At 36.6% G+C, this 12,542-nt stretch overlaps 1 protein-coding gene across 2 annotated transcripts in view; it reads left to right on the top strand.

The window, feature by feature from the left end:
* KLHL20 (kelch like family member 20) overlaps positions 1 to 12,542 on the top strand; it is a 65,053-nt gene that overhangs the window by 23,584 nt on the left and 28,927 nt on the right. For both annotated transcript variants that reach the window (XM_035010780.1, XM_035010781.1), the window contains 3 exons: positions 5,819 to 5,977; positions 6,505 to 6,599; positions 8,947 to 9,062. In XM_035010780.1, coding sequence (XP_034866671.1) covers positions 5,819 to 5,977; positions 6,505 to 6,599; positions 8,947 to 9,062 — 370 coding nt within the window. The remainder of the gene's footprint in view (positions 1 to 5,818; positions 5,978 to 6,504; positions 6,600 to 8,946; positions 9,063 to 12,542) is intronic.

Raw genomic sequence — 12,542 nt, 5'->3', positions numbered from 1 at the left:
GCTAGTGGTCTGTTTTGTTTATGTTTTTCCAAAGAATCAGTATTTTGACTTATTAATTAGATCTACAGTTTTTTCCCGTTTCACTACATTCTGGTTTTACTTTTATTATTTCCTTCCTTATGTTGTCTTTTGACTTGCTGTGTTCCGTTTTCTAGTTGTTTGAGTTGAGAATTTGATTTGTTTTCATTCTTTTACATTAACTACTATAAATGTTTAAGGCCATAGTTTTCCTTTGATCACTGTTTTAAATATATTTAATAGGGCGCCTGGGTGGCTCAGTTGGTTAAGTGACTGCCTTCGGCTCAGGTCATGATCCTGGAGTCCCTGGATCAAGTCCCACATCGGGCTCCCTGCTCGGCACGGAGTCTGCTTCTCCCTCTGACCCTCCTCCCTCTCATGTGCTCTCTCTCTCTCATTCTCTGTCTCGAATAAATAAATAAAATCTTTAAAAATATATATATATATTTAATAGATTCTTATCTTTATTGCTTAATTGTTGTTTTACCGTAATTCTGTTTATATTTCTATTAATAGCAAAATTTTAAATTTTTAGGTGGAAGGAGCTTTTGTATTTAATTTCATTTTTAATTTCTAGTTTTAGTGCATTGCAGTGTTTGTAGTATTTCTGTTTCATGAAATTTACTGACTTTTTTAGTCACATAATTTATGGTCAATTTTTCTGACTATATGTGCATGGAAAGGAAGTATATTTTCTTGTCTCTATTCTCATAGTATAGTATTTGATATATATGCATAAAGTCTATCTTACTGATTATATTACTTAGCTCTTTTATATTATTTTGTCCATAGACCTGTGTGTTAAAGTCTCTTATTATTAGTGTGTTTCTATTTCTCCTTGCATCATCTGTAGTTTATATAGGTGGTCACTGTGTTGTTTAATGCATATATAATCATAATTCTGTATCTTAATTACAGATTGTGACTTTTAGCTTTATAAAGTATCCTCCTTTGTCAGATTTACTTCATTTGTTGTCTTAATTCTACTTTGATACCTGGCTTTTAATTCTTATTTTCTTTTGTTTCCACCTGCCTCATGTATCTTTGCGCATTTGCCCTTTACTTGTAGCCTTTTTGCATCATGATGTTTTAGGTATTTTTCTTGAATTTGCATAGAATTAAGTTTTACTTTGTGAGCCAGTTTGAAAATCTTTTTCTTTAAATAGGCAGTTAAAGCCCATTTGTATCTATTGTCATGACTGATATGTTTGCACTAAACTCTCATATTTTTTATGAAAAGTATCTAATTTAGTTATATTTACTGTATTTATTCTTCTATATGATATGTTCTTTGCTCCTTATTTTTATTTTATTTATTTTGGTATATAGGAACATTTGTGGTTTGTTCTAGTGATTACTTTTGTAAACTAGGAAAAAAAGAGCAAATTAAACCCAAAGTAAATAAAAGAAAGAAGAGAATAAAGGTTAGAGCAAAAAACCCAATGGTTCTTTGAAAAAAAGTTGATGAACCTCTAGTTACACTGATCAAGAAAAAAAGGAGGGAAGACATAAATTACCAATATCAGAAATAAGAGGACATCACTACAAATCCATCAGATTAAAAAGCATAATAAGGGAGTATTAACTTTTTGCCAGTAAATTCAACAACTGATAGGAAATGGACAAATTCTTTGAAAAACACAGATTATAGAAACTGACTCAAGAAGTAACAGAAAACCAGAACAACCCTTCATCTATGAAAGAAATTGAAATAGTAATTTAAAAACCTTCCAGCAGGGATACCTAGGTGGCTCAGTCATTAAGCGTCTGCCTTCGGCTCAGGTCATGATCCCAGGGTCCTGGGATCAAGCCCCGCATTGGGCTCCCTGCTCGGCGGGAAGCCTGCTTCTCCCTCTCCCACTCCCCCTGCTTGTGTTCCCTCTCTCGCTGTGTCTCTCTCTGTCAAATAAATAAATAAAATATTTTTAAAAATAAAAATAAAAAAAACCTTCCCACAAAGAAAATACCCATCCCAGATGGTGAATTCTATCAAACACTTAAGGAAGACATAATACTAATTTTATATAAAGTTTTTCAGAAAAATGAGGAGGAGGCTGCCAAATAAAGACAAAGTCACCCTGGTATCAAAACCACAGGCACTAAAAGAAAACTACAGATAGATCTCTCTCATTAATTTAGATAGGAAAAAATTTAATCAAATATTAGTAAATTGATTCCATTTAAATATAAAAAGTGGAATACACCATAACTAAATGGAGTTTATAGTTCATTAAAGTTAATACATTAATTTCTCATTTAAAATAATCTAACTTCTTCATACACTTTTTTAACAGATTTGGCTCTTAATTTCATCCCACCATTTTCTTTTCTTTTTTTTTTTAAGATTTTATTTATTTGAGAGAGAGAGAATGAGAGACAGAGAACATGAGAGGGAGGAGGGTCAGAGGGAGAAGCAGACTCCCCGCTGAGCAGGGAGCCCGAAGCGGGACTCGATCCAGGGACTCCAGGATCATGACCTGAGCTGAAGGCAGTCGCTTAACCAACTGAGCCACCCAGGCGCCCCTCATCCCACCATTTTCAAATGTCAAAATCCACTCTCTAAAACTAAAGATTTACCAGCATTGAGAATTTCCAAAATAATTTGCCAGAGTCATTGGACCCCATATTAAGAAGTCCCTGCTTTTAGGATGATGGTGATATTTTATATCTTGATTGTGATCATGGTTACATGAGTACACTGATCAAAACTGATTGATCTGTACATTTAAAATAAATAAGTAAGGTTGATTTTTTTTAATTTCCTGCTTTAACCATAGCTTTTGTTTTAGATCTAAGGTAGTAGCAAATATCTGAAGAATATCCTTAACAGTAGAGAAAGTTTTAGAATCCCTTCCAGTTCTAACCCTGCCTCAAGTAAACCTGATGAAGTGAACCTGATATATACCATAATGAAATCCCCTTGTTTGTGGACTAAAAGGCACTAGTTTGTTCACTAGTTCTGTGCAGATACAAAAAATGTCACCATTTGGGGCTTAACACATGTGACTCATTTAAATTATTCTCTAACTTAAATCTATATTTAATTTCCTTCTATTTCATTAGACCAAGCTTAATTCATACAGTGTTATTTTTGTCCATAAACATGAATTTAAAAATTGTCTTTCAACATTAAGTTCACCATTCACTTCTGTTAGAACAACTCTAGATGACTTTGCTTATTCACTCTTGTTTTGAGCTTTATTCATTCTTCAAATTGCATCTACATTTATCTGAAGAAACTAAAAGTAAGCTCATTACCATAATAGTGTGGGACTTAAAATTCAGATCTCCTGTAAACTTTTACTTAAAACAGATACTTTAAAGAATTATTTTCTTGGGGTGCCTGGGTGGCTCAGTTGGTTAAGTGGCAACCTTCAGCTCAGGTCATGATCCCGGGGTCCTGGGATCAAGCCCCACATCAGACTTCCTGCTAAGCAGGAAGTCTTCTCCCACTGCCCCTCCCTGCTGCTCATGCATGCATGCTCTCTTCTCTCTCTCTCTCAAATAAATAAATAAAATCTTTAAAAAAAAAAAAAGAATTATTTTCTTAACCTGGTTGTTTGGTCAAGAATAGACTTAAGTGCTAGATTTGCTCTAATAGTGAGCATTAATATCTTTCTCTTCTTGATGGAAAAAGGAGAAGTGACAATTTAACCAGACTTTGTTTATCAAAAGTATTATTTTTACTCTTTGCTGTTAATGCCAAACAAATATTTTCTCACTCGGATTTTCATGTTTTCTTGCCATTTAATGTTTCCAGTAAGTGTCTAGTGAATATAATAGTGGTTTATTCGTAGACTTTAAATTTGGTGATCATTGGTTTATAATCACTAAGTTGGGAAAAATAATTTATACTTTAACAAGATCCAAAAGAATGCTAAGGCACTTCACAGAGATATATGATACCACCTTTGTGTTTAAGTTAAGAGATCAGAGTGAAAAAGTTAATAAGAAAGTAAGATACAGCCATGGCTACAGTCTTGCATGCAATCTTGTGAAGGCCAGCACATCTAATTAGGGCCAGGCCCCGAATTTTGCTCATGGTTTTATAGCCCCACCATGGGCTTGCCAGATAAAATACAGGCTGCCCAGTTAACTTTAAATTTCAGATGAACAACAGGTAATTTTTTAGTGTTAAGTATGTCCTTTGTTTCATTTACTACTTCTGACAACCCTGCCACACAGAGTACAATGCAGCCATTCTAACTACTGAGTTGCCTGGGTAAGCAATCTCAGCTAAAATTTGGAGGTAACCTATTTAATTTCCTGACCTCCAGAAGATTTCTCACCAGATGATTTGAAAATCTGTGCCTATAAAAATTGTAGAGTTCATTAGTATTTTCTACTGTAAGTACAGCTGACCTTATGGCCGTCATGGTTTTGGGATTTGCATTTTTTCCTAGTGTACTTGGGAAAAAACATTCTTAATCAAATACTCAAATTGCTATGGCTGATCTCGTATCCTGCTAAATATTCTGACTTTTTTTATCATAAAAAAAGCCCTCTCAAGAGAGTACATCATCTGTATTAGAGGTCACACAGTAGGAATTAGCGCTCTTAACCATATCCTTCCTGCACTAATAGATAATAGACATCACATGTAGCACAATCTTCGAATGAGAGAACAAACCACGTGGAGTGTAGCAGTCCTGTTTCCCTCCTCCACATTGCACTTTGCCCCTTTTACTCTACATACCGATGACAAGATTTATAAGATCTTGGGATTTGTGGCTGGACTGCACAGCAAGGTAGTATTCTTATTGCCATTTCATCTCCATGGTTGCTCCTCAGAGTGGTTTGATTCTCAGAGATTTTCATGGGTTTAATGCTCTCCTCAGTATATTCATTCTTACTTGTAGAATTGCTGATACCCTCATTCTTTTTTTTTAAACTGGCCCCTTGGTGTTTCTGCCCAAGACAGAACCAACCAGTCTTCCTCTGAAAGCTTCCTCTGATTTTTTGTATGCCTCATATTTCTGGAGTTATAATTTGGTGTAGGTTAGTTTATTTTGAATGTAAACTTATATTTTGATACTTCATTTTGGAAAAACAGCTTTCCTTTTTCTTAAATCGCTTGAATCACAAATTACTATTTTTCCTAAATTTTAATTATGTCCTCGGTACTCTCTTTTGTTCCCCTACCCCTTTTTTAAATAAACTTTATTTTTTTCTAAAGATTTTATTTATTTTAGAGAGAGAGAAAGTGCACAGAGGGGAGGGACAGAGGGAGAGGGAGAGAGAAACTTAGGCAGACTCTGAGCTGAGCACGGAACCCAATGTGGGTCTCGAGCTCATGACCCTGAGATCACAACGGACTCTACCACCCAGGTACCCCCAAACTTTATTTTTTAGAGCAGTTTTAAGTTCGCAGCAAAATGGAGCAGAAAGTTCAGAGTTCCCATATGCCCCATTTATACACACACTGTTATCCCTGTTATCAATATCCTGCACCAGAGAGGTACGTTTGTTAAAACTGATGAACCTACATTGACATGTTATCATCACCTAAAGTCCATAATTTAAATTAGAGTTCACTGGTGCTGTTATACATTCTATGGGTTTTGACAAATGTGTCCATCATTGTAGTACTATAAAGGGTAGTTTCATTGTCCTAAAAGTCCTCCGTGCTCTGCCTATCTTTGTTCCCTTTTTTAAATTTTTCTTCCCTTTCTTCTCTTTTGAACTTCAGCTCCATTATGAAATAGAGCTTTGCCCCATAACCCTGAAGGACAATATTGAAACAGTACATTAAATGTGGTCACAGGGTTTTTTTTCTTTATTCTTACCTAACTTTGAACAGGTAATGGAAAGTGAAGAGTTCATGTTGCTTCCAGCCAATCAGCTCATTGATATAATATCTAGTGATGAACTAAATGTTCGCAGTGAAGAACAGGTGTTCAATGCAGTGATGGCCTGGGTCAAATACAGTATTCAAGAAAGACGTCCTCAGTTACCCCAGGTATGTTGGAAACCTTTCTCCAAGTAACTGTCTTTTTTGTACTAGATGAAATAGTATATATTTGGCTTGTAAAAAAGAAACCGTTGTCACTGTCCCTTATATTAGACTGCAAGAGAGATCATCTGTCTCCCCGTAAATCAAGGACATAGTGTTTAGAAACATTTTAAGTGTTTATCATTATGAACTTTTTGCTCCTTAGCTTCCTCTCTATTTTGCATCAGCTCTAGGTTAGGGTATAGCACAAGTCAAAACCTAAATGGTACTAAATGAACAAAAGAAAGCAAGGATGGCAATTATCTTGCTTCCCATCCCAATGTGTCTTGGAAATCCTGTCACATTTTGAAGAGGAAAGGGATGATATGGGCCATAAGTGATCACTAAAATGAAATGTTTAATGTTCTTGTTCTTATTCTTATTATTAGATCCCAAAGCAATTGAAAACACAGTATGGGAGCATGGGTTATGTATTCTCTTAAATATCTTGCAAGTGGGAACTCGTGCCTTTAACAGTATTTATTATCTCTTAGGTGCTGCAACATGTTCGTCTGCCTTTGCTTAGTCCCAAGTTCCTGGTGGGCACCGTAGGCTCTGATCCCCTCATCAAAAGTGATGAAGAATGCAGGTATGAGTGGCCCTGGGTGGGAAAAATCAACAGCTAAGCATTCCTATTTTCTCCCAATTTCCTTATTTGTCTTGATTCCTAAATATTTGTATTTCTTAGTGCTGACACCAGGGCAATATTTAACAGGTTTTTCTTCTGGGTTAGGGTCAAGAGGAGGAGATGGAAGAAGAGAGGACTGAGCTTCCAGTATTCCATTCCATTAGTTTTTATGTGTGGTGATAATTGGTGTAGAAGTGGCAATAAAGAGGTAGATTTCTAAGATTTTAATCCAAGCTTGAATTTGAAGAGGCAGTTCTCTGCTAATACATGTTTTTCTTGAGATAAATAATGCTGTTGACTCTGTCAAAAAGCGTCAGGAGCATTTTTTCATTCTATCACATATGCCTGCCTAGGGAATAGGACCAGCCTTGCTTTCTGAGGATGTAGACAGAGTCAAAGGACTACTCCTCAAGCAGCTGTGGAAGGGTTTCCACTAGAGTTTGGTGGAGTAGTTTCATAATGTATTTTGATTGAAAGAAATTCTAAATGCTTTTGTAATACAAACAAGATACCTATTTTATTGGGCTATCTCTGTAATATAGACATAATTTAAGAATTACTTTTCCCAGTTTGATAGATTTTAAGATTTAGATTCCAACCAAACCATATGGTGTTTTTAACCATTTTCTCCCCCCAACATGTTCTATATATAAAAATGAAAGAGCAAGTCAATACTCAGAACTTCCTAGACTATACTGACCTTTGGGTCTCCCTTAGTGACTAAAGAAACTTGTTCTAGTATTGGGCATCTCTAGAACAGAGGTAGAACACGTAGATTCATTTGCATTTCTTCTATAATCTGAAGCCTGTCCCTTTAACAAGATATGTCAGAGGGAGTTTTAGATATTTGTCTCTTAAATTTAAAAAACAGACAAATGGCAATTAATTCCCTCAAATATTGACAATAGCAGAAGGAAAACCATATGAATTATGGATTTGAAATCTGAAGAAACAATGCAAAGATGCCCCTCCCCTCTAAAACATAAATCAGATTGTACTGATTCTGATGCACAAAGTAAAGGTACTTCCAAAGTCACTTTTAAAAGAAGCCCCTTCCTGGTATCCTGACCTCATGACATTTACTAGCTGTGGGACCTTAGGCAAGTTACTTTAACCTCATTCTGCTATGGTTTCTTCATGTGTAAAGCAGGGATAATAATAGTACCTATTTCATAGGGCTGTGGTGGGGATTGGCAAGTTAATACATATTAACCCCTTAAAACAGGGGCTGACACATAGCTGTAAGTGTTCTTGTTGTTACTATTAATTTTGGGTTGGCTTGCTAAGTATTAGCTCTATAGTACTCTTTCTAGGAACCCCTGAACACTTAATTAAAAACCGGATATTAGGAGATCACAGTCTTTGTTTTTAAGGCTGAGGAAGCTTGAAAAAACTCTTGGTCATCAGCTTGGGATTTGGGGGGTGGAGGGGCTGTTGGTTTTTTGGGGTTTTTTAGGATAAACTCAGAAGGGGTCTTATCAAACCCATATATTGGAAGTGCATCATTGGGTCATGATTAGGACTGGTTCTGCAATAATAAATTAACTCTTTGTAACATAAAAAGCTAGAGAAATGAAAATGTATTTTAGGAAACACTTCCAAAGTTGAGAAAGAACAGAGTAACAGATTGAATTTGCACTGATCAGGCACTGAATAACTCAGAGGACTCAAGTGAGAGGAGTACATACATGAATAGATTTATATTAGGATATTGTATTCAACAAGTATAATTACTAGGATCTTCTCAGAAAGTACCTTAATAGACAGAAAAAAAAAATTGTTCATCCTCAGTAGACTTGTTGAGAGTAAACCATTTCATATGGTACCAGATAACCACTTAATATTAAATGACAGTATAGTGTTTCTTTTTAGCAATCCAATTTTTGACATAGTTTTATTGTTTAATTAATCTAACAAATATCTAATGCCAGGGCTGATGTACTGCGTTGCCAGTATCCTGCAGAATCTAGTAAAATTCATTAGAAAGCAATAACCATGCAGGCTGGTAATTGAGTTGTAAGTTTTAGTTTCCCATAAATTATTGTTGGCCCCAAGCATATTAAGTTTTAAGCTAAAGTTTATACTAAGATAGGAAGTCATGATGGAAATACCAATCAATTTACAACTCATAGTATGACTGGCATCATTTCTCTCAAGTTTGTGACTTTTTAAATATTGGCTGGCATTCATAATTTGGTTTGATTTATGCTTGTTCCCCTTTGCCGACGTACATATTCCTAAACCATATTGGGATTTGACTAACAATGTTATTTAGACATTTGGAATAAAGGCAAAATTTTCTCCACAGGGACTTGGTAGATGAAGCTAAAAACTATCTCCTATTGCCTCAAGAACGACCACTAATGCAAGGACCAAGGACAAGACCACGGAAACCTATTCGATGTGGAGAAGTACTCTTTGCAGGTTTGGGTCTTAATATACTGTGACTAAACTGAATATTTTCCCACATGTTAAACTGATATCCACTGTCATAAGAAACACATAATAAGTTACCTTGTAGCTTGATTGTTAACTCATGATCCAACACTGGTATTCTCCAAGAGTGCTCTATTTTTATATAAGTCTAAAAATGTCATGCAATGGATGTTTTGTTAAAAGAGTCACATGCATTAATTCTGTCAAAAAACATTACATTAAACAGTTACATGCTTTCCTAGCTCTACTGAGCTAGTTTGAGACCAAGACAACCTGCTATATCATTTTGCTCCTATTCTCTACTCCTAAATCTCTGACAATTTTTAGCCTCAGATGTTTCCCTTCCTCCCATGTAAACTCAGCTACCTTGCTCACCTGAACAACTTTCTCACTGTTTAGTCAAACTACTTCTTACTGGTTCTGTCTTAGTCCATTTGGACTACTCTAGCAGAAAACCAGAGACTGGGTGGTTATAAACATAAATTTATTTCTCACAGTTCTGGAGGCTGGGAAGTCCAAGGTAAGTCACCAGCAGATTCTGTGTCTCATGAGAGCCCATCTGCTTCTTCATGGAGGGTCGTCTTCTCATCTTTTTGCTGTGTCCTTGCTCGGTGGTAGGGACAAGGGAACTTTCTGAGGTCTCCTTTATAAGAGCACTAATCCCATTCATGGAAGCTCTGCCCTCATGACCTAAGCACCTCGCAAAGGCCCCACCTCCTAATACCATCACACTGAGGACTAGATTTCAACATACAAATTTTGATGGGGCATACAAACATTCAGTCTGTAGCAAGTTCTTTGAATTTTTTTTCTAATTCTGATTCATGTAGCTAGCGAGGACTTACTGTAGAATTTGTATTTAAGCTCCCAACTTGCACTAATTCCATGGTTTCTTAGATGTAGGTATGCTTGGATTCTTTTGTCCCATTTTAATTTGTGAAGTGTTCCATTCCTTCTCATCAGGGAATTTCATGCAATCTCTGGGGCATAGTATCCTTTTCTGTCAGCCTAACCACTGTCTATCTTTTTCTTTCCAGTTTAATTTTCTCTTGGCATGTGGAAATATATTTTCCCCTATATTTTTAGAAGAAGAGGCACCTTGGTGGCTCAGCCGGTTGAGCGTCCAACTCTTGGTTTCAGCTCAGGTCATGATCTCAGGGTCTTGAGATCGAGCCCCGGGTCAGGCCTACACTCATTACGGAGTCTGCTTGAGATTCTCTCTCCCCCTTCTCCACCTCTCCCCCTCCCCCTGCTCTCTCTTTCTCTCAAATAATCTTTTTTTAAAAGAAGAAAAATTTGATAATTTCTGTTTTGAATTCTCTCTTTTTAAATTTTTGCATCTAAATTTCTTCATGTAGAGGATATTGTAGTATTTCTTTTTTTATTTATTTGAGAGGGAGAGAGAGAGTGCATTTAAGAGCAGGGGAAGGGACAGACGGAGAGGAAGAGAGAATCCCAAGCAGACTCCCCGCTGTGCCTGGAGCTCGACATGGGGCTTGATCCCATGACCCATGAGATCATGACCTCAGCTGAAATCACAAGGTGCACACCTGGCCACCCAGGTGCCAACCCCCCCCCCCTTTTTTTAAATTGATTGATTGATTGATTGATTGACTTGGGAGAGAGAGAGAGTAGTATTTCTTCCAGAAGAAAATTGATGCCAAGTTTTCTTTTTCTCCTTAATCTTCATCAGGCTTTTTTTTTTTCTCTTTTGAAGGAATTTCTTCATTCTCGTTTTAAATTTCAAACTTAATTATTAATTCACTATGCACTGAATTCTCCCATACTTCCAGTGTCCACATGTCTCCATTGTTATTAATAGATTTATCATTTGTATTATCACTCTTATTTATTCCTATGGCTTTCATTCTTATGTGTGCATGCACAGTTACATATTCACCTGTTTGTGTGGGTTTACACAGACACTTGCATGCTCACACCTACATCTGTATCCTTTCCCCCACATACCAGTCTTAGAGTTTCTCTTTCCCAATTTTGATATTTTATTTTATTAAAAAAAAATTTTTAAGTAGGCTCCACGCCCAGCATCAGGCTTAAACTCACAAGCCTGAGATCAAGAGTCACATGCTGTACTCAACTGAACCAGTCAGGCACCCCTTCTCTTTTCAATTTTGAAAGTCAATTGTCTCTTTTTAAAATTAGAAGCCTGCAAGATCTAATTATTTGGTACCTGTGCCTTCATGATGTGTTGGTTTTAGGAATGTAGTAGTAGGGCCATCTTTGTGGAGTTATGTCCATTATTATGAAGATCTATTAACTGTTTTATTTGGCTGACTGTTAGTTTTAATTCCTGACTAGGGATGACAGTACAGTACTGTTTCATCAGCCTCAGAACATTCTGTTGATGATTAAGAACTAGATTAACAGAGGGGAAGGTAACAGGAACTCAGACAAATGAAACTGAAGAGAACTTCCTCCCTATGATCAAAAGCTAGAGGCTAAGCCAAAAGGGTATATGGAAAGTATATTTCATGTCCAGGGTCTTCTCTGGATTCAGTGGGGATACCAATCCAGTGGAACTAGACAGGCATACCTTTGGGAATGCTGAGAGACACTAATGTAGCTCCTTAAATAGGAATTTGTTTTGGGTTTTTTTTGTTTTTTTTTTTTTAAAGATTTTATTTATTTATTCATGAGAGACAGAGAGAGAGAGAGAGGCAGAGGGAGAAGCAGGCTCCCAAGGAGCAGGGAGCCCGATGCGGGACTCGATCCCAGGACCCTGGGATCATGACCTGAGCCGAAGGCAGACGCTTAACCATCTGAGCCACCCAGGCGCCCCTTAAATAGAATTTAAACTTGACTTCGCTTGAGTTATTCAACAGCTGCCATCTTTATTCTGCTGATTTCTACCATATTTTTCCAATGTGACCTGATTATAAATTGTCAGGTGGCATGTTTTCAGTGTGTAACTATCTTCATGAAAATCTCATTTGCCTCTTTGATTAAATCATGGTATTGGGTGCCTAGCTCGCTCAGTCAATAAAGCATGTGACTCTTGATCTCAGGGTCATGAGTTCAAGCCCCACATTGGGTATAGAGGAAAAAAAGAACACCTTTTGAGGCACCTGGCTGGCTCAGTTGGTGGAGTGTGTGACTCTTGGTCTCAGGGTTGCAGTTTTAAGCCCCATGTTGAGTGTAGGGATTACTTAAAAATAAAATCTTTAAAAAAAAAGATCATGATATTAATGAAACCATACTTTGTCTTCTTTAGAAGCCAGCTAAATTGGATCAGTTTTATGATCTCAAATTCCTTCTAGTAATCACATAATTTCACATTGCTGATTGAGTATCTGATTCCTTGACAATATTGTTAACTACTTGAAGGCAAGGACCATTTCTAATTTATTTTTGTAGTTTCTAGATTGTGTAGCAATCTTATCAGAATAGGCACTCAATAAAGATTAATTACTTGCTGTTGATCCTGAGGAATACTAGTGAGAAATGAGC

The sequence above is a fragment of the Mirounga leonina genome, unplaced genomic scaffold (assembly GCF_011800145.1).
Source record: "Mirounga leonina isolate KUSES-001 unplaced genomic scaffold, KU_Mleo_1.0 Mir_154, whole genome shotgun sequence".
Lineage (NCBI taxonomy): Eukaryota > Metazoa > Chordata > Mammalia > Carnivora > Phocidae > Mirounga > Mirounga leonina.
Note: the sequence above shows the minus strand (reverse complement) of the source record. Positions and strands in the feature narration are given on the sequence as shown.